Source organism: Macrobrachium rosenbergii, chromosome 27, assembly GCF_040412425.1.
Source record: "Macrobrachium rosenbergii isolate ZJJX-2024 chromosome 27, ASM4041242v1, whole genome shotgun sequence".
In the NCBI taxonomy this organism is placed as follows: Eukaryota; Metazoa; Arthropoda; class Malacostraca; order Decapoda; family Palaemonidae; genus Macrobrachium; species Macrobrachium rosenbergii.
In genome coordinates this window covers 41386226-41409508 of record NC_089767.1, presented here as the reverse complement: position 1 = coordinate 41409508, position 23283 = coordinate 41386226, and the positions used below count along the sequence as shown (strand labels likewise).

The 23283-nt window shown below is 36.9% G+C and overlaps 1 protein-coding gene across 1 annotated transcript in view; it reads left to right on the top strand.

The window, feature by feature from the left end:
* LOC136853333 (kinesin-like protein KIF19) overlaps positions 1-22486 on the top strand; it is a 123106-nt gene extending 100620 nt beyond the window's left edge. Inside the window, 7 exon segments of the mRNA XM_067128695.1 lie at positions 5343-5464; positions 6037-6101; positions 6867-6968; positions 14301-14447; positions 15544-15657; positions 20147-20361; positions 21580-22486. Coding sequence (XP_066984796.1) covers positions 5343-5464; positions 6037-6101; positions 6867-6968; positions 14301-14447; positions 15544-15657; positions 20147-20361; positions 21580-21674 — 860 coding nt within the window. The 3' untranslated portion in view covers positions 21675-22486.
* The last annotated feature ends 797 nt before the right edge of the window (positions 22487-23283 follow it).

Below are 23283 nucleotides of genomic sequence, written 5' to 3'. Positions count from 1 at the left end.
ACAATTGCCAGGAACGTGACCCATTCACGTATGTCTTCTTCATAGCTTCCTATGATATATCGTGGTTAACTCTCTTATATACCTGTCTAAAATCTTCCATCTTATTTTCCTCAATCCTCTGCTAACAGTTGATTCACAATGCAACTGCTTTGAGGTTTTCCTCCTGCAATACCTTTCAAACCTGTAACTGTCAATTTCCGTTTCAGTACTGAATGATCTCATAGGTCCCAGTGCGTGGCCTTTGGCCTCAATTCTGTATTCAGTTTAATTCAGTTCGTGGCGTTTCACGTATACGGCATTACGAAATCCACTTTTTTTTTTTAAATACTTTCAGTAGGATTATTCCTGTGTATTACAGAATTGTTTTTTGTATAATGCTAAGTCTTTGTTTATTTATGTTAAGGTAATTTTAGGAGAAGAGGCTAATAAGTTGTTGCATTTAAACTAACGTAATTCACGACACGTATTCATTATTTAGCACCTATACGCCTATGAAAAAAATTTAACATCTTACACTTATAAATTTTTTTTAACATTATACACCTATGACCAAAAAATTTAACATCATACACCTATGAACATTTTTTTTTAACATTATACACCTCTGACCAAAAAATGAACAACTTACACGTATGACAGAAAAATTTTTAACATTATACACCTATGACCAAAAAATTAACATCATACACCTATGACAGAAACAGTTTAACATCCGGTTTCTGACAAGATATATAAAATTACTAAAAATTTCTTGTGTATTTTCTGGATCTGTATGTAAGAAATTTAATATAAAAAAACTCTTCACTTACTGTCACAAACTACGATTATTTGAAATATATGAATTTACTTCATAAAATCACCATAACAGTCTTGGTATGTTACGTTTTTATGAAATCTGTCTTGAAAATCCTAGAATGTATAAAGTAGTTCTAGGTATTTCGACTCCCAGAACTTTGACCCCGGTATTTTGACTTCCAGAACTTTGACCCCAGTAATTTCACTCCCGGTAATTTGACTCCCAGAACTTTGGCCCCAGTAATTTCACTCCCGGTATTTTGACTTCCAGAACTTTGACCCCAGAACTGACCCCCGTATTTTGACTCCCAGAACCTTGGCCCCGGTAATTCCACTCCCGGTATTTTTACTTCCAGAACTTTGACACCCAAAATAAAAAACAAATATCCTGTTTAGGAAGCATATTTTTTTTTAAATAGCTTAGGGAAATTATCGTGTTTAGGAAATGGAAATTATAATACTTGATTGTTTCACAAGCTGAAGGCGTAGCTTACATATCTTTTTTTATATTTAAGTATATCAGTAACACTTACCAGTTGCATCCGAGCTCTTGGAAAAAGTACACTATTTATAATAATCTTTGTAAGACTCACTCTCAAGTCATTAGGGACACTAAAAATGATTTACCTCAAACAGTACTTTAACAAGACTACATACGGTCTCATCTCAAGACTCATACTGCAGGTTTGTTCAAAGGATTTTGTATAAATAAAGACTGGAAATTGGAGTATCATTAATATAAATAGGCGTGCTTTGCAATTCTTCACTTCACACTTTCAATAAATTTTTGGCCAATCAGCGCTTGTTTTCTGCCTTTCGTAAATGCAGTTTAAATCATCTACGAGTTTCTTTCCACCACGGGTGCTCTGAATGGTACGAGACGTGAGACGTGCTTATAAAGAATGTTGGATCACGTCAAGATTAGCGAACCCACTCGCAGCAGGATTCGCTATTCTTTACAAGAAGATTAGTGGCTTCGTTATTCTTTGCATGGGAATAATCGGGTTCGCTGTTCTAGACATGAACACTTCGGTACCAGACATTTGATCCCCCCAGGGGCTAGTACTAAACAAGGCGAAATACATTTGACACCCCCTCCCCCGGGGGGCTAGTACTAAACAAGGCGAAATACATTTGACACCCCCTCCCCCGGGGGGCTAGTACTAAACAAGGCGAAATACATTTGACACCCCCTCCCCCGGGGGACTAGTACTAAACACGGTGAAACAGCGTAGATGAATCTCTGTTTCGCCGTGTTTAGTACTAGCCCTCGGAGTTCGAGCCAGAAAGGGTTAGCCATTTTTTTCATGGGGATAATTGGGTTCGCTGTACTTGACGTGGAGATGCTGGGTTCACTAATCTTGACAACACCTCTAGGAGCTCGGATGCAACTGCTAAATGTTACTGATATACTTGAATAAAAAAAAAAATATGTAAACTACACCTTCAGCCTATGAAACAATCAAATTATGTAATTTCCATCTCCTAAACAGGGCAGTTCCCCTAAATTAAAAAATATGCTTCCTAAATAGGATATGTTATTAGTTTTTGGGATTTCAGTTGACCGGGAGTGAAATTACCGGGGCCAAAAACCCAGGAGTCTACTGTACATACCGGCCACTGTATAAAGTGTTTATTTGACTCAGATTAGAAACACCAAAAAAATTTCTTCCTTAGCTATGCAAGGAGGTTCAGTAGGTAAGGTCGTAGTATGAAAACGTCTTGGGTGATACTTGTGCTTTTGTTGTGGCTGCCAGATTGCTGATATTTTGATATTTTCCTACTTTGGTCCCCCATCGTTTTGACATTGGTCGAGATCTTTTTCATTAAATATTGCAGAATTTATAATTAATTTTAATCACGTTGGCCGAGATCTATTTCATTAAATGTTGCAGAATTTGTCATTAATTTTAGTCATGTTGTAAATATATATAATATATATATATATATATATATATATATATATATATATATATATATATATATATATATATATATATATCTTGCTCACAGATTTTAATGAAATTAAAAACGGTACATAACAAAATAAAAATAATAGCATTGCAAAGAAAAAGTTCATAAACAGAATAGATAAGAGATCAGATATACAAAATTAAACGAGAAAAATATTCATACCTTAAAGTAGATAAGAGATCAGATATACAAAATTAAACGAGAAAAATATTCATACCTTAAAGTATATCTCGAGAAAAAATATTCATATCTTAAAGTATATCTCGAAGATTATCTCTTGCGAATATCCCTTTTTGTAATACGAGGATTGTCTCTTTCGAAAGAATATTCTCACTGTTGAACGAGTCTGTGAAAGAAATACCTCCAAAATATATTCCCATTCAGTAAGATGGTTTGCATTCAAGATGGTTTGCGTCCTGCTTGCTTGTTTGTGTGACTTCAACAAAAACCGCACCGACTTGAGATGACTGACTTGTGTTTTTATATCACATGGCACCAAAAAGAAAAATAAAACTTGATGTTTACATCATAAAGCACCGAAAGAAAAAAAAACTTGTTCACATCATGAATTTGAAACTGCCTTTTTGAGTCACATCTTGCGTGCTTTTCAGACGCATATTTGTTCACGATTGTTTTGGCTTCTTTTCTTTCATTTTTGAATCTTATATAATTTTTTTATTATTGATTTTCACGAGAGGAGCCTCTACTGTTTATCTAAGCATTTCTGTTAGCTTTGTTGAGTTCGTTTTTTTATGACCGTGGCTTTTTTCTTCAGTGTTTGGATTTATAACTTTTTCTCAAGGAATTTTAAGATAAATTTTAGGCGTTTTTATAATTTTTTTAATGTAGAATAATTTTTTTTCGATGTTTCAGGGTCTGATTATGCTTTGATTTTAAACACTCGTTTTAATGGGCAGTGTTTCGCAACAGCTTTTCTTTGAAGTTCTTATAATATATGCTTTCACATAAAATGAATCGGTATTTCATATTTCACATATAACAGTTTTTGGTTTTGTTTTGATTGCTTTTCAGGACATTTATGCTACTACTTTTGTGTAAGCACAATTGAAATTGAATGTTAGACATCACTTGCACCCACTGACACGAACAAGTTTTTTGTGTCGTACTGCACTAAAACTTACAGTTTCGAGTTTTCCACGAGTGACCATATTTTTCTGTTTGAAGGAAAAACTGCCAAGGATGTTGTTTTAAAACCTGTGGTCAACTGAAGCCTGTTTTTTTTCAGAAAATCAGGTAATTTTTACGATGATTTAAATGAAACATATCACTAGGCTATCAAATCCCAGAACACGGAGAAATACTCGGAGAAATCATACAGAAATTACCTATATTTTCGGCCGAATTTTCTGAGTAGAATAAAGAGAGGGAAGATGTGAATCAGTTTATCTTAGTGTTATGAAGATACGATCGATGAAATCATTCAGAAGGAAATTAATATGTACCGAGAAGGTGTCATATGAAGATGACATACGGGATACAAGGTGACAGATACGAGGCCTTGTTAAATTCTTCAAAAAATACCTTAGTTTGTTCCCACCTATTCTGCTCATTGTTAGTGTAGTGGCTTAATCCCTTCGCTACCTGGTACCTGATACGATGTAGAGCACATTCATGTATATCTCACTGATACTAATCAGTGTTTAGATCCGTAAATGTGAAGTGGAATATAGCTTTTGAAATGCCCCGGTGTCGCATATTCTAGTGTATTCACTTCCCCACCAACGTCTGTAGATAGTTTGATATTTACATCATTTGTGTATGACGATGTCTCATTTTCTTATTTACATATTCGTTCCCACATAATTGTTATCAGTGTTGTTATTATTGTTGTTGTGGTTGGTAATCTTGATGGTGTTTTTGTTGCCGTAAGTCGTTTGCGCTGATGTGTGTAGAGAAACAAATCCACAGTTTTGAATATGGGCACATATGTTAAAAAATAAATCACTACAGAGAGCTTTTGAACAGATTCCCGAAAGCTCAGATTCCAGAAAACTCAGATTCCCGAAAGCTCAGATTCCAGAAAACTTAGATTCCCGAAAGCTCAGATTCCAGAAAACTCAGATTCCTGAAAGCTCCCTGTAGGGATTTATTTTCGAATATGTGTACCCTTACGTAGGTGGATTTGCCTCCCCGTTTCAGACTCTCGCCGCTGATTTATGTTTATTTTATCTCTGACAGTTCTCAGCTGTGCCAAGTCAATATTACCTTGAAACTTACCCTCCATTACTGTGATCTTGAAATCAATGCATTTCTAATTACTGTGACCTTGAAATTAATGCATTTCTAATTACTGTGACCTTGAAATTAATGCATTTCTAATTACTGTGACCTTGAAATTAATGCATTTCTAATTACTGTGACCTTGAAATTAATTGATTTCTAGTTACGGTGACCTTGAAATTAATGCATTTCTAAGTACTGTGACTTTGCAATTAATGCATTTCTAATTATGGTGACCTTGCAATTAACGCATTTCCTAATTACTGTGACCTTGAAATTAATGCATTTCTAATTGCTTTGACCTTGAAATTAATGCATTTCTAACCCTGCAGAACTGACTCCAACTATGCCACCCGAACTGCAAGAGCTCTACTCCCTCTACCAGATGGAACTGCAGTACACCAACAACGACAGAGATGTCAAATACATGAACGACATCAACCAGCTCTTAAGAGTGAGTTTTGGTTCCTCTAGATCAGAGTTGTAAGAGTTATGATGTCCATGAGTTGATGATTGGTGAATCTAGGTGAGAGAGGTTTGAGGCATCTAGGTTGAGGTGAGAGAGGTTTGAGGAATCTAGGTGAGAGAGGTTTGAGGAGTCTAAATTGAGGTGAGAGAGGTTTGAGGAATCTAGGTGAGAGAGGTTTTGAGGAATCTAGGTGAGAGAGGTTTGATGGATCTAGGTGAGAGAGGTTTGAGGAATCTAGGTGTAGGTGAGAGAGGTTTGAGGAATCTAGGTGAGAGAGGTTTGAGGAATCTAGGTGAGAGAAGTTTGAGGAATCTAGGTGTGATGTCCATGACTTAATGATTGATGAATCTAAATGAGAGAGGTTTGAGGAATCTAGGTGTGATGTCCATGAATTAATGATTGAGGAATCTAGGTGAGAGAGGTTTGAGGAATCTAGGTGAGAGAGGTTTGATATGCGTGACGAAACCTCGATTGCGCCAAAGAAACTTCGACGCATTTTTTACTTGTTTCGTGAAGATTAGAGTTATTTTTAATTGTTTATTTTGTCTTCCTTTCAGTCGTCGTCCATGCAGTCGCTTAGGGCACCTTCGTATGAAAGACTTCCTCCCATCAACAGCGCCAAGTGAGTATCGTCTCTCTTTCAGTCCTCACTTTTTAATACTGGTTGAAATTGAAGAATCTTTGGTCTTAAATGCCACAAAATAATTCTATTTTTTATGTATGTAGTTAAACGTATTTTGAAGTGTATTGAAAAGTTACCCATTTACTCTATATTCTCTCCCATCATTGTGTTATCCTGGGCATTATTCTATGTAAAGCCGATTGGTTAATACTTTACTGAGGATTGTTTAAGTTTTTACTGTAATGCCCCTTTAATAGCGTCATACCTCATTTAGAATCAGTCCCCATAATAACCAACAGATTCCGTTATTCCAAAAACCTTGAAGTTCAAGAGATATTCGATAATTATTATTAATGCAAAATTTATTTTAAAAGTTAGACTTTTAGAGAAAATCTCAGAGAATAAAGTATTAGGGTCCTGATTTGATTTAGAATTCTAGAAATGTACAGTGTTTCCAGACTAGTAGGCATTTATAACATTTAGATGCCTCAATAAGTTATGTAGTTACTTAGCTGTATGTGACATTCCCTTCCAAGTTAAATTATTTATGTAGCTTCAGTAAGTTATGTCGTTACTTAGCTTCATGTCACATGCCCTTCTAAGTTAAATTATTTATGTAGCAGTAAAGATGAAAATGCAAGCTTGTGTCAGCTGACCAAATAGCATAGTCCCCTTCTGAATGAAAACATTTCGCCATTTGTTAGATATTTAATTGTCAATTGGTTCCTTAAAACAAGATTGAACATCTAGGCCTCTTTTCGACAGCAACAGAGAGCCGGAGAAACTCTTCGACAAGCTACAACGTCGGCACAGCTTTGGCGACGAAAGGAGACCTGAGAGCGTCTTGAGCCTCCGAAGTCCCCTGAGGTAGGTTCCTAGTGGGTATGGAGTTCTTCCTTACACAGACACGCGTTTTTTTTTTTTTTTTAATGCAGTTTTGCTGAAGATGGCGTAGTTCGCTTGGTCAAGAACCCCAGCTGCTTTTGGCCTGACAGCCTGAATTTCATAAAACCACTTGATCAAGTAACAGTTTAGGGGTGTCCCGTGGGATCTGGGTTGCTAGGACTGTAAACAGTATTCAGCTAAAAGGTGATTGGTAGGGTTGCAGTTTTTCATTAAGAGAATTTTCAGCTCCCGTGATGAATGTTTTTGTGTGCCATCATAAAAGCTGATGGTAGCAAATCATGAGGCATATTTTTTATGAAAACCATCTTTCAAGAATGTGACACAATATCCTAGAGTTTAGACGTTTGTGAACCTGATACATGAAGGCCATAATTTCCTGAAAACAAATCAATACGTGAACGTTTTTTTTATTGGTAAAATCATGGTAAATGAGCACATGAACGTTTTTTTTTTGTTGGTAAAAGATTTTCTTAGCATATAATGAGTAGGACTCCTTATACTTACACTGGGATCATTTTATAAAGAAAAATATGTCACTGATTGAATCTCCACCGCTGGTTCATCTCCATTTACTAAATATTAGCATGGCCAATGATATGTGTGGAAAATCGCGATTGAAGGTAAATTTAACATATTTAATTTTCTCAAAAAAAAAAATTAAAGTTCAATAGATATTCAATAATGGTTAAAGTACTATTCTGGGAAAAAATTACACTATCAGAGAGAAACTTAGCTGATATCAGGATGCCGACTAATTGAGAATTCTAGAAGTGTACAGCACTTCCAGACTAATAAACATTAATAACTTGTAAACTAACTGGAGGGATAAGATATTAAATAGAATAATTGGAGTGATAGGTCATCATATAGATTAATTGGAGGGATAGGATATCAAATAACAGAATTAGAGAAGTAACGGGGGTGCAACCGGTCGATGAGTATGTTAGGTTCTCACGCTGGAAGTGGCTAGAGGTAGGCCAGAGGAAACGAGATTGAGAACAATGAGGCGGGAAGCAGGAGACGAGAGTTGGGAAGATCTTCTGGAGGAGTTAGCCCAGGACAGAATGTGGTGGCGAGACTTCATCGAGGCCCTATGCTCCCCGTGGGTGCCACAGGAAATGATTGGTCGATTGAACTTTTAGATACCTGAGTGAGTTATGTAGGTAGTTAGGTTCAGATAGCATTCCCTTTCAAGACAATTCATATTTGTAGCTGTGTAGATAAAGTCGTTGTAAGTTTGTGTCTGTGCTCGAATAGCCTTTTTCTGCATGGAAACAACATTTCACTTTTAGTTATATATTTAATTGTCGGTTGGTTTTTACAAGAGTCTATATCTAGGCCTCATTTTATTTTAATCCGTATTTAGGGTACACATATGTATATATATTATACATATATAACTGTATATAAAGTACAGAACCAGCATGCTGTACATATTATTGTTAAATGTGCTTAACTGTTATGTGCTCCGTGTACTTCATGCAGAAGAATAAAATTATAAAGCAATAAAAACAGCACTAAATATTCATGTCTGTATGTACATTTATTAATCTCAGCAATTTTTTTTTCTATATTTATATTTTAGTTTTTTTAGCTTGTTGCTTGAAAGCAATATCTCCTGCACCTGTTAATTTATACGTTAATGATATTCTTTTGTTTTTGAGTTTTGTTGTGTATATTTTTTTTTTTTTTCTAGACAAAAATCACGAGTTACATTTAGGATAGATTTCTTTTATATACATCGTTTCCTCAGTACTTTTAATATATATATATATATATATATATTATATATATATATATATATATATATATATATATATATATATATATATATATATATATATATATATATACCTGTATATCTTTTACTCATAATTCTTTTAGTATACCTCCAGATAATGCATGCTTTAATTTTCTCATTTTCCTCTTATATTGCGAACTGTAATTCCCTCGTTTGTTACATTCTCAATTATCTAGACAGTTCATTCTTTTCGACTTTTGAAGCTTTGACACTTATCTTGCTTCGGCTACTGAATTTTCCAATTTTATTTTTTTGCAAAACAGTTTGCATATTTTTGATACATTTTTTATATTTACAAGTGCATTTTTTGGGACGTGCTTTTTTTGATAATTGTTTTTTTAATATTGAAAAGTACATTTTTTGGGACGTGTTTCGTTGTTTCGTAATGACAGTTTCAATAAAAGGAAAGTTTAAGCTGATGATCACAGAGGTCATGATACGTTTGTGCTTGGCTTTCAGCAAAGGGACAAACATAGTAACCTTAAATCAAATATATCCATAAAGGATTAAAAGATACCTAAGAAAATACAGGATTCTTTGGCTAACACGACAGTTGAGATAGAGCATTGTCCTTTGTGTCTAACAAATTTTATCGTTCCCTAATATTGATGGACTATCATCCTATGGCCCTCAAAACGTGTTAATTTTTTATTTTTTTTTTTGTTTCCTATTGCTGTCATTTTTCTTTTCCAATTGCTGTAATTTTTTCTAATTTCCTATTGCTATAATTTTTTCTTGTTTCCTATTGCTAAGATTTTTCTTTTTTCCCATTGCTAAGATTTTTTTCTTGTTTCCTATTGCTATAATTATTTATTGTTTCCTATTGCTGTAATTTTTTCGTGTTTCCCATTCCTATAATTTTCTCTTATTTCCTGTTGCTATAATTTTTTCTCATTTCCCATTGCTATAATTTTTTTTATTGTTTCCTATTGCTGTAATTTTTTCTTATTCCATATTTCTATCATTTTTGCTTGTTTCCTGTTGCCATGAATGGGCTGTTGCTTGGCCTGGCTGGCAGTCTTCTAGTGCCACCCTTCTTCAGGTAATGCTCAGGTGTTCTTGTCCAGATACTGTACAGTGTAATATACACCTTCTGACAGGCCACTGTAGTGTATGTGGTGTCAGCCACTGTTCAATATACTTTCTGGCAGGCCACTGTAGTGTATTTGGTGTCAGCCACTGTTCAATATACTTTCTGACAGGCCACTGTAGTGTATGTGGTGTCAGCCACTGTTCAATATACTTTCTGACAGGCCACTGTAGTGTATTTGGTGTCAGCCACTGTTCAATATACTTTCTGACAGGCCACTGTAGTGTATGTGGTGTCAGCCACTGTACAATATACTTTCTGACAGGCCACTGTAGTGTATGTGGTGTCAGCTACTGTACAATACACCTTTTGACAGGCCACTGTAGTGTATGTGGTGTCAGCCACTGTACAATATACCTTCTGACAGGCCACTGTAGTGTATGTGGTGTCAGCTACTGTACAATACACCTTTTGACAGGCCACTGTAGTGTATGTGGTGTCAGCCACTGTACAATATACCTTCTGACAGGCCACTGTAGTGTATGTGGTGTCAGCTACTGTACAATACACCTTTTGACAGGCCACTGTAGTGTATGTGGTGTCAGCTGTAGCCTTATGGTATCATGTCTTAGCAATTAGCAGCCCTTGGCTTGTAAAGTAAGCGATTAGCAGCCCTTGGCTTGTAAAGTACTTTGTATTAGAACACTAATCATGACCAGCACTAACCATAGATTCTCTTTAATAAGAGAGAAATTACGTACTTTCTAATTTCATCACAAAAAAAGAAGGACTTAGTACACATGAAATTTTTAGATGTTGTCGTTTTGTTAAAGTACTATGTGTCGTCAGCATATTTATCCCGTAGTTGCTTTCACAGAGTTTTTTAGAAGCTTGAACATTGCAGTGATAACATAACAACGAGTCACGTCACAAAGTTTTGTTATTAGTAATCATTCCTGAATTACCCGCCTTTGGAATATTGGTGATAGCTCATAAAAGATTTGATCTTAATTTGAAGCTACTGTCGTTCATTTTCCATTATTTCATTAAGTTATCGTGATGTGAACCTTATTTTGTTTTCATTAATTTTATAAACCGCTTCACAGGCGACAAATACTTCATTTTATATACTTATTTATTTTATTTATTTATTTTTGTCCTCACAATGAGCATCATTATTTATATATTTAATTATTCTATTAATTTGTTTTTGAATTGTCCTCACAATGAGCATCATTATTTACATATTTAATTATTTTATTTATTTTTGAATTGTCCTCACAATGAGCATCATCATTCATGCTTGTAGATGTATTTTTCCATTGATGTCAAATACCTTGTACTACCCATACTGTGCTAAGGTTACACCAGCACAGGCAAGATGATTTTAGAGGCACTTGATTAGATCCAAAATTCAAATGTGTACCTTCGCCCAATGCGAGATGAGTGAACTCAGTAAGAAGTCGGCCAGTGACCACCACACCTCCCTTGCCTGTGAAAATATATGTCTCGTTGTGTGTTCTGGATAAGGTTGTTCTCTCTCTCTCTCTCTCTCTCTCTCTCTCTCTCTCTCTCTCTCTCTCTCTCTCTCTCTCTCTCTCTCTGACATTTACTTTATTTTCTCGTGCACTTCCTAAATTGAAGGAACCTTAACATTCTAACCCATCCAACTCGTTTGGTCTCTCTCTCTCTCTCTCTCTCTCTCTCTCTCTCTCTCTCTCTCTCTCTCTCTCTCTCTCTCTCTCTCTCTCTCTCTCTTACATTTACCTTATCTTCTCCTGCACTTCCTAAATTAAAGGAACCTTAACATTCTAACCCACCCAACTCGTTTGGTCTCTCTCTCTCTCTCTCTCTCTCTCTCTCTCTGACATTTACCTTATTTTCTCCTGCACTTCCTAATTGAAGGAACCTTAACATTCTAACCCACCCAATTCGTTTGGTCTCTCTCTCTCTCTCTCTCTCTCTCTCTCTCTCTCTCTCTCTCTCTCTCTCTCTGGTGATTTGTAACGAATGTGAATTTTTCTACGTTTGTGTCTGTTCTGTGCGTCGGTTTTATAATATTGGTGTGGGTTTGCTTCGCTTTATCTCTCTGTTCTTATTATACGTTTATTTACAAAAGTTTTTCATACATGCACAGGGTGCTTTTGCCTTTATGTACTGCTAAAAATACGTATGTCTAAATACTCCTTATTTTTTTTTTTTTACTATGTATGTCAATCTTTCTTCATAACATTGTATTTCGGTATCATATTTTTCGTGTTTATTTTGAAATAAATTATGCATTGAAGTTCATGTTTTTGCAAAAAGATTATTAAGATTGGGAAAAGCGCCGCAAGGGTCGAAGTGCAGAATTTACAGTTTTGAATTTAAAAAAAACCAGTGCACATTCACGTCGGTTATAAACTCACATAATTCACCTGCTGACATCAGAGTGAGCAGTAAAATCTGCTGTTCAGTGGTAGAATTATTGGACTGTTTTAAAGTTTCATTTTTTATTTTTTATTTAGCAAACCCATTAAGGAAAGTATGTCTGTACAGAAACGTAATGAATGAAGGAATGAAGCTGAGGAGAATTGCATTTGTTTGGAAAAGAGTTGGAGTAGATGATATAGGGGAGAAAGTAAAGGAATATATGTAAAGAGAGATTTATTACTTTTTCCTCTTTGAAAAGCAGAGTTTTTGGAGTGACAGATTTAGAAATCATTTACTGTTGAGAAAACATGCATATCTAGACTTTATGACAGAGGATGTGATGAAAGACGTAGAAGTATACATGCTGTACGAAAAGGCTCGGATGTCAGACTTGCGTGAAAACGAAAGAGAAAGGTGACTGTTTACAAAGACAAGAGAACAACTTTATTCGAGACACAGGTCCCTTTTTTTGACTAACTGGAGGGGAATGGCGAAGGAGTATATAACTGATTTGGTCAGAAAGAGATTCAAGTAAATAAAAAGAAGGAGGGGGTCAGATTAGGTCACCTGTGACCACTAAGTCTTCCTGGCAGTTCCGCGGGCTCAGGACGTGACAGTTTGCCACCTCTTGCCCACCGCCGTTCCAGTAGCGTCTCAGGCCAGGACCGCCGCAGCCTGATTTCGTCTGGCCTCAACAACTACCTCTTGAACCACCGGCGCCCCTCGGAGCCAGCCTCGGCACCAGGATCCCGCACCTCGTCTCTCCCCCGAACCCCTAAGAACTCCCGCCCAGGGTCCTCCTCGAGTTCCCAAGTGCCCACCCTGCCACCCACCGTGTCCGGACAGTCGAAATCGGCCCCCAGTAGTGCCACTTCCTCTAAGAACGTCCCCGACCATCTCCCTCCAATTGGTGCTTCTCGCTAGCCAGTCCCAGTAGATGAAGGGTTGGCTGTCAAGGGCTCTTACCACTGTAGCATCTTGTCACTGTAGACAGCTTGTCCCAGTCGTGTTAGAAAAGTTTGCTTGTAGATTCCAAGACCAGAACCAAGCTGGTCATTTCATTTCCAGCTCCTCCAACTCTAGTCTTATACGTCGTTATGCACTGTAGTTTTTATACGAATTACTTCAAATATACTTCGCTTGGACAGATGGCTAAGGTTAAGACATTCATAGCCATCTGCGAAATCCAGTGATCTTTCAGTATAGGCGAGCTGGAACAACTTTCCTGTCCCCTAAAACAAGCTAAGCTTTGCCTCTTGCAGGAGGTCCCCCCTTCACTGTAGTCATCCTTATTCAATTACACGTAGTCAGTGTTTCTATTCGTAGTTAAGTCTAGGTTAGATTCCGGCACAGTAATCTAAGCCAAAGCAGTTGTGTGATACCACTAATATCTGCATGTCAGTCATGAAAAAGGCACCTCAATATTAGAGAACATAGTCAAGTATGTTGATGTTTTTTTTTGTCACGACACGGTTGGTCTTGACCTGAGATGACCCAGTCAGCGTTTATGCTAACATGTCAATGGCGGCTGTTATATGTATGGCAGTATGAAATGTATGCATGTACATGATTTATTGCATTGTGTTACTTTACGTGAGATTATTGAAGCCAGTTATGGATAGGACACCCACTTAGATCGGGATCCACACTCATTTTGTCCAGTTTCACAGTTTCATTAGAAGCATTTCAGATCTAAGAGTTCCTATTTGATAAAGAAGTCCTGCGCTACAGAGATGGTCTGACAGTTTCCATACTCCTTTCTATAAAGACTCAGTCCCTAACCACAGTTAGGTTCTTTATCGACACCCAGTACTAAAGGGAACAACAAAAATTACAACGCCCTTACTGGAAGGGGGGAATCTAGTCAGGTGGGTTTGAGAGACGTCAGGGAAATGACCCATGCCCCAAGGCTGCTAGTCATGACCTCATAAGGGTGTCCTGTCCGTGACCCTTGAGTGTGTCACGTGTCTGACTCCTTATACCCCCTCGGGCACGGGTGGTGCTTCCCTCGTGGGGCATCGCCCTGGCTCCTTGGGCATTTGTCTATCAGTTCGGCGTCATCCTCTGCCCCTGGTACGGCCAGTTCCCGCGTTCCCTCCCTGCCGCCCATATCTGGTGCCCTTCCTAGCAATTCACCCGATCCAGATCCGTTTGAACTACGACACGGCCTCAAGAACATCAGCTCCATCATCGCCAGGTGGGTGAAGTCCTCGTTCTGGAGCTAATCTCACACCTGGCCGAGTGGTGGGACGGGTTCACTCAGGGAAAGTCTTATGTGAGAACTCTAAGAGTAACTTGGGAGGGCAGATGCTTACTGGTGTATGTTCGGGATTCATCTGTCAACTTTTGAACATTTTCAAACTTCTGGTGAAGTCTGCCCAACTCGGCCAGGTGTGGTACTCCCTGTGTCTTTATAGCAATAGTTGTTTTCATGTGATTATTTTATTACTGAAATATTGAAATAATTCTGGTTTGTCTCGTAAATTTCTTGAAAAGACGCATAATCAGAAATTCAGATGTTCCTTTTGGCTTTGAGTAGAGGTCCTTGCATCTCAAATTTGGGAATCGTTTCAAATGATTCATTAACTACCCTTGTGCTTCTTCATTAGGATTAATGATTCTCGTTTATGGTTAACCAGTGATTCACGCACTTGAATGTATAATGATTCTTCCTTATCCGTTCTAGTTCCTGAAAGATCTGTAATAATAGTTCTTACTTACAGTAGAGTGACTCGACTTTCTCCTGGGTTACAATAATGATTCTTTTGTGTCTCATTTATGATTCTTGCCCGTGAAATGCCTTTTGATTTAATTGGGGGATGAAGGTTATACATAGCTATTTGTAGTGATTCTCATTTTCTTGTGTGTTTTATTAATGATTCTTTGTCCGCAAAACGACTTTAGATTTATTTGGAAGATGGAAGTTATACCCATCTTGATGTAGTGATTCTCACTTTCTTTAATGTTTTATTTATGATTCTTACTCGTTAAACGATTCTGTTTGAATGGGAAGATGAAAATTGTCCTCTTAGTTGTAGTGATTCTCATTTTCTTTTGTTTTTTATATATGATTGTTACTCGGTAAATAAATTCTGATTCTATAGGAAGATGAAAATTGCCCTCTTAGTTGTAGGGATTCACATTTTATGACTGAAGAATCATTAATCGGTCTCGCTCCAACTCCGTGATTTCGCCCCCTCTCACCTGTGACGCAAGGTCCCTTAAATGTATTGAGAGATTTAGAGGACCTTGCTGTGACGTATCCTAGATTACAATTCTCTGTGACTTTCCAGACGCCGTGGCTCGCAAGGACTCACGCCCATTAACCGCCACTCTTCCGTCGACGCCATCGATGACATCAAGGACTCGCCGGACTCGCCCGGACTCCCCAACGCAATCAGGAGAAGGTCAGTGCGTCCTTACTGATTAAGTCAAGGGTACGAAGGATCCAAGACGATCCGGGGTTACGTTTTCTATGTTTGTTTACGTAATTGCGTTTTCTATGTTACAGCTATTACGTTTTCTATGTTTGTTACAGGATATTTGATTACGAGCAATTCATGTTTTTTGTTTTTGTTTTTGTTTACGTGTATTTGTGTTCATATTTTCTTTTGCTCAAGTGTTATTAGATTTTTTTCACGTTGTTTTGATTCTCTGTCGAGAATAATTTTTTCATCTATATTTTTATTGTTGCGGCTGTTACTTGTGTAGCCTAATTATGATCAGCTTTCCGTAATAATAATAGTAATAATAATAAGTAACTTCATTATTATTATTATTATTATTATTTGCATTCTCTCCGCCCGGGATAATTTTTTATCTTAGATTTTTATTATTGTGTCTGGTGCTTGCGTAATTGCGATCTGCTTCATTGTATTAATAATATAATGATAATAATAATAAATTATTATTATTATTATTATTATTATTATTATTATTATTATTATTATTATTATTATTATGTCACATCTAATTTTGGCTGACTGTAGTAAATTCTGCTCACTACAGCAATTTGTAGACACCGAAAGCTAACTTCGCTGCTCTACGGAGTCCATTATTTTTTCTTTTAGTTTTAGGTCTGACAAAATAGAACTTCCTAGAAGGGTTTATTTTGAATGAAAATTATTTTATAATCTTCTTATAAAATATGAAGGTTTAAACTCTTTAAAAATATTTCAGTTTTTAAATATACAGACGCATCCAACTTTAATAAAGAAGCTGTGGTGTTGTACTTCCAGACACTGTAGATATAATTATGCTTTATAAATATAAATATATATTATTGGTATATATAGTAACAGCATGGAAAATATATGGCATGGCATTCTCGTCCTTTAGAATTATTCGATAACGTTTTATAAAAAAATATATGCTGTCAATGTTTTTTTTTTTTTTTACTTATGTGGCTTTCTTAACTAGTGAAAATTCATGAGCATGTTTACATGTTTAATAGTTCAATAACTCATCCATCTGACTTTGTAGATAAGTAGTTTTGTTTTACATATGCTTGTTATCACTAACAAGTCGTCATCACAGTAATATTCTTTTGCTACTTAATTTTAATAGTGCAAAGTATGAATCGTTGAAGAGGTGCTCATTAGAACTCATGAAGGTAGAAAAAATCACACTCAGTATGAACGTAAAGACGCAGATTACATAATCTTGTATTGGCCCTTAGTATGAATGATTCACTTAGCTGTGCATTTGGCAATAGCATGCGTAGACGATTTATTTGCCACTTTAAGATCAAGTTCCACATAAATATCAGCATGTTTAGATGATGGATATTATTGATACGTATCATCAAGTGGCACACGATGCAAGAAAATAAGTGACTCTAAGTGCGGGAAAGTGTAAGAGCCAGTATGGCCTCTGTCGACAGAGCGGTTAGAGTAGAACCCTCTGTTCTGGCTATCAGTGAATCTCGCAGATAGCTTGGCCCAGAGTGTATGCCAATCTGTGAGGTTGACCTGAGATGAGTACCACGATAACCACTTAGATTATGACCTGAGGCATGACCTCTGTTGACAGAGAGGTTAGAGTAGAACCCTCCGCTGGGTGTCAATGAATCTCGCAGATAGCTTGACCCAGAGTGTATGCCAGTCTGTGAGGTTGACCTGAGATAAGCACCACGATTACCACTTAGATTATGACCTGAGGCATGATTTGGACCCCTCCTTAATCGGTTGCAGATCCCTGGCATGCCCCAGTGATGATAGCGTATCTGTAGCGAGCCTTCGACTGGAGAGCCCCTCCACGAAAGCTAGGTTGGTATGCCACGGAAAAAATTTCACTGTGGGGTTAGAACGCAGACACACACATCCTGCACGGCGTTTACCGCTTGTTTGCATGGCTTCTGTGTTTGTTGAGTTTTCCGTTAGTTGGATCGTTTTGATAAACTCTGTTTCTTTGAGTTTCTACAAGGACCCTACTTCATCGGAGGTGGATTCGAAGTAACCACGTAATTGTGTTTATGTCATGAAATCAGCCGAATGTAAGTGAAGCGTTCTTATCTGCTTTAAAAGCAATATATCAGAATGGAAATTTTGCAGCGGAACTTGTGTGTGGCAGCTAAGTGTGGTGATGATTAATACCTCGTGAAATACTGTTAAACCGTGTAAAGGTAAGAAGGAATGCTGTGTTTTTGTCGCCTTTTGTTGACATGAAAATAGTGATTGTCGTCAACCAGTGTGTTTTACATCTCACGTGTGATTTGCAGTCATCCAACAAAAACTTCGTGACGTGTGCTTTCGATAGTGTTGCAGTTTGAGACAAAGTTGGCTCATAGTTACAGTGATTGCCTCCGGAATCGATAAATAAGCAGCGAGTTATATATATGTAACCATGCAATTGTATTTTTCACGGAGCGTTCAAAATATGCAATTGTATTTTTCACTGAGCGTTCAGACAAATTCCTTTCCCCTATACTTGTTGGTTATGTTTGATGTGTGCGAAAAGAAATTAGATGTTCACACATTTTTCCTATATTTTTTAAACATTGATATTCTTACTACGGCTGCTCCTTCAACATCTATTATTATTATCAAAACTGTTGTTGTAGTTACAATTAAAAACATAAATAAAAACTTAACTCTATGGCAGATGCCGTCCTCTAGCCCCAAAAAGTTTTCAATTTTAACTGGGTGGTTTGGTCGGTCAGTGATAATGATCAACTCTATAGAAAAAAGGAAAAATAAGTTTCTGTAGCTGTAAAATGAAATATTTACAGTAAACCATGTTTTAGCTGTAATTTGATAACCAAAAGTTGGAATAATATTAACCGTTCTGATTACATAAACTATGTGAGTCACGCTGTCTCAAGTGTAATAATGACCTGTCTCTCAGTCTCATTTGTTTGTGCTTTCTCGAGTGAAATTTCGTTTGTGCTTGTACGAGTGACGTGTCTTGTGAACAGCGTACACCACTTTTGTCTTTGTCGTATTTTAAGGCCAAGATATATCAGTTCTGATGTCATTTTTAAAAAAAGAACGTACGGGAAATTTAATTCAGAGAGATATGTATATATATGTATGTCTAGAAGTAATTACGGGCTAACTTGTCCTCTCTCTCGTTTCAAGAAAATTTTTAGGCATCATGATCTCGCTGTATAGGCCAGTAACGCCTTGTGAGAGATCTGTACCACTGCACGGTTGAAATGTTCTTTGAAATGAAAGTAAATGCTAATTGCATTTTTCGTGGCAGTCATGTTCCCAATCCCTCCTTTGTTTTTCGTCATGATAATAGAGTATATCCTATACATTGGTTCATTGGTTGTAGTTTGAGTAACTTATCTGTAAGTGCCATTTGCTATGTAGAGCTCAATTCAAGATAGGTAATTTTGGACTCAAAATTAAAATGGAGCCTGTATCATTAGTAAAGAATTTTGATAAAAGTAAAGACGCATAATATGAAGCCTAAATAATTACAAGCAAATATATGTAACCTGTATGACCCACCGTTTATGAAATACAAATTCTTGAGACATCTCTCCGGTTGCAACCAAGATCTGCACTTACATTAATGGTTGCAGCCACAAGTACCCAGACCGAAGGAGTGGTTTAGTTAAGGTTCTGTTTACCCAAGAACCTGAAGCTGGCCTAAATATGAAGTGAGAGATGTCATTAATCTTAGTGCTGTCACCCCAGAACCCGACCCTCAGTCTTATGTTCCGAGTGAAGGAATGGGAATATTAATCTTGACATTAATAACGTCAAGTTGTAAGGCGGAATCTGAATCCCAGCCCTGTTATTGTGAAGGGAAGTAGTGTTTCACCCCTCCATACTCTGAATTTCAGTCCTGGGTGCAGTTCCGTCCATAATCAGTGTCAAACTTCATTGCCTTAGAATCTGAATCATGTGTTATTATCGTTATTCAGAAGGTGAACCCTACTCATACGGAACAAACCTCGTAGGAGTGTAGAGCCGTCAGTGCACCTCATGCGGTGCACTGTAGGCATTACTTAAGGATCTTTGCAGCGTCCCCTCCTTAGGCCCCTAGCTGCAACCACTTTCGATCCTTTTACTGTACCTCCTTTCATATTCTCTTTCTTCCATCTTGCTTTCCACCCTCTCCTAACAGTTGTTTCATAGTGCAACTGCGAGGTTTTCCTCCTGTTGCACCTTTCAAACCTTTTACTCTCAATTTCCGTCCCAGCGCTGAATGACCTCATAAGTCCCAGTGCCTGGCCTTTGGCCTAAATTCTATATTCAGTTCGATTCAGTTCATATGGAACGAGCCCACCACGGGGAAAATTGACTTGAAATTCAAGCTTCCAAATTATATTCAGGTGTTCATTTGAAAGAAGTAACAGAAGGCGATAAGAAATACAAAAAAGAAGCAGAATGTGATCTAAGACAAAGTAGTCAATAAGAACCCTTGCATGCCATTCTCCTCCAGACCGATCAAGAAGCCTCCGGTGCGTCGCTCGAGTTTGGCGGCGTTGGCCCTACCCCCCTCCCGCCGCCGCCGAGTCGGATCTGCGTCGAGTGAGGGCGATACTTCCGGCCTTCGGTCACCCAAGGTCGCGGCGAAGGCAGGCACCAAAGCCCCCCTACGACGGAGAGGCAACAGCCTGACTCGCCTCGACAAGAAGGCAAATACACCAGGTATATGTAAGTGGACTGACAGGATTGTATTGTCGACAGGAGTTTAGGACAGACTTTAAACACTTGCGGCTTTTATGACACTCAGGTGACATAGATTCGATTCTAGATGCAACTAGAGATAGATTTGATGATCTAGGTGCTACTAGAAATAAAAAATAGGAATGTTTTAGTAAGCTCTGTTTTGTGTGTGGTTTAATTGTGTAGGCAGTCAAGAAATTTTATGTTGTAAATTGCAAAAGTTCAGTGAAATTTACCAGACGTTTTGTAATCAGCTGAGATAATTAATCAGAAGAGCTTAATAGGAAAAATACTTCCCACCCGGTTTCTAACAAAATGTAGTATATATACCATTCATTAAACAGCGAAGATGAAGAATTGCTATCATATAGATTGGTGGTTCCTAACTCTTTTCAATTTATGCACCCCTTTCAGATCAGCAGTCAGTTCTCGCACCCCCTGAATTGCTAAAATAAAAAAAAAAAATAATAATAATAATTATTATTTTTTTTTATTATTATTATTATTATTATTATTATTATTATTATTATTATTAGTATTATTAGTAGTAGTAGTAGTAGTAGTAGTAGTAGTAATATATACACATGTTATTTTTTTAAGCAAAAATAAAAATAAAAATAATAATAATATTATTACTATTTTATTTTATTTTTATTTTTTCAGAAAAAAATAACAAGCGTATATAAAAATATCTTTTGCTTTAATTATTCATTGGCATCCTCGCACCCCTTAGGAACCGGCTTGCGAGCACCCCCGGTTAAGAACCACTGATATAGATGATGGCAACGTGTAGGTACCACTATAATAAATTCGTTCATCCACTGACAGAATCTGCAGTGAACCATATAGCTCTATAAACTGCTACCCATTATTTTCATTGTACCCCTAGTTTTATCCGCGGTTACACCACAAATTCTCGAGACATTAAAGCACTGTAATCAAGAGTAAGGAAACCCATACTTCCATGACAGCAGACTTGTTTATGTACGGTGCAAAATACACGTAGCTTTGGAAATTAACCTTGGCAATATTCCGTAACGTATATTTCATAATCTCAAGACATTCAAGATAGAGAGAGAGGCTTTGTGATAGTCCATACTTCTTTCCTGTTATTAAGTGAGTTGCTGCAAGAGTTAGCCTTCCACCCCCTCATCATATTAAGAAAGTGGCAAAACACTTTCCTACAACACGATTCCTTCATTACAGGGACTTCCTCTACTCCGGACAAAACCAAAACCCGCAGAGGACGTGCCAAATCCCCGGATGTACTCGGCCAAGTGGGATTTGCGCTGCATTATTAATGTAGGAAAAAAAGGTGGAAAGAAAAAAAATTAAAAGGATTTACGAAATTCATCTTCGTGTCTTTGTTCAGAGCGGATGCTTCTACTGCTCAGCTGACGTCATAGTTTCCATCCCACGTTCCAGCCATGAACAATAAGCTGTGTGAATGCTGTGGAGGGCCCCTTCCTGCTAGCTAGCTAGCTAGCTAGCTAGCGGTTTCTAGGCCTCATAAGGGGAAGGGGGTGTCGTCCGAACAATGTAATATATATATATATATATATCTTCTATCTTTCAGATCGACTATATTTTTTCTAGACCTCTCTTGTTCTTTTTATTATCATTCCCCCGTTTTTTTTTTAATTGTGGGCGTCCAGGGAGCCCCGAGAATCATAGGTCGTTATCCAGATGTTGTCTGTCTCGCGAAGAGGAAGTGAGAACGTTTTTATTTTATATTCTGTGATCATGGAAGTTCCAAATCTAGAACTTAACTCTGTACAGTACGTAGATGTGAACTTCGTGATCCGTTTAGTTCCCGAATGATACGTGGCAGTTATTAGTTACAGAACGGTACTGTATTTGATGGTAGTAGATAAGTGGTGGCTATTGCAGAGTACAAAATTCATTTGTTCTATCAATTTGAGACATTAAACAAAGACTGAAAAATGATAGATGTCGGTAAATTAATATTTAAATGAAACGGTTTTCTCCGATATTTTAAGCGGATTTTGGCAACAAAGAATAGATTGTTGTCGAAGCACGTGATTTGGATATCTTTTGAATATTAAATAACTTTTGGAATTGGTACATATATATACATACATACATATATATATTATATTATATGTCTATGTATATATATATATATATATATATATATATATATATATATATATATATATATATATATATATATATATATATATATATTATATGTATATGTATATATATACATGTATAATATGCGGGTGATTATTTAGAGTACATGTACAGCATTACGTTTAAATTGCCGTACATAGAAATTCATTGGCGTCTTTATCGGGTGAAGCCTTTTAAAGATAATAATTGTACATTTTAATACACAGTCGGAGACGACTGTATAGTCTTACAACTTACAAAGAACGCGTCGAGTTTTCTTAGGAAGCTTGAAGCAAAATTTCAAATATTTTTATTCCTGGGATGTGGATTGACCAGTACAGGGATTTATACAGGGTCCTTTTTTCCAGGAAATTGAATCCATATTATGTTTGTTATTGCCATTGATCTCAGAAACTCCAAAGAAACAAACTATCGGTACCTGGATGATATATATCTTACAAAGATCATCAGAGTAACTGTAAATCTAGAGAGAGAGTTTTGTTGTCAGCTGTGGTGTATAAAGCTTTTTAAGGACAATTCCCAGTATTGTACATAAGAGTGGGATGACTACTGTAGATTGACCTTAAATTGTATGAATAAAAAAATATATATTGTTTTATATTGAACTCGATGTATATTGTTGCATTTTTGAAGAGATGTGATTTGTTGTACTGACAGATTCCTTAAAGAGATGGTTCGTCGGTTTGACAAAATGAGGTCTGTTTCCTAAGTCATTTAGATAAATTTTAAATTTTGTTTTTCCCTTAAGTAAAA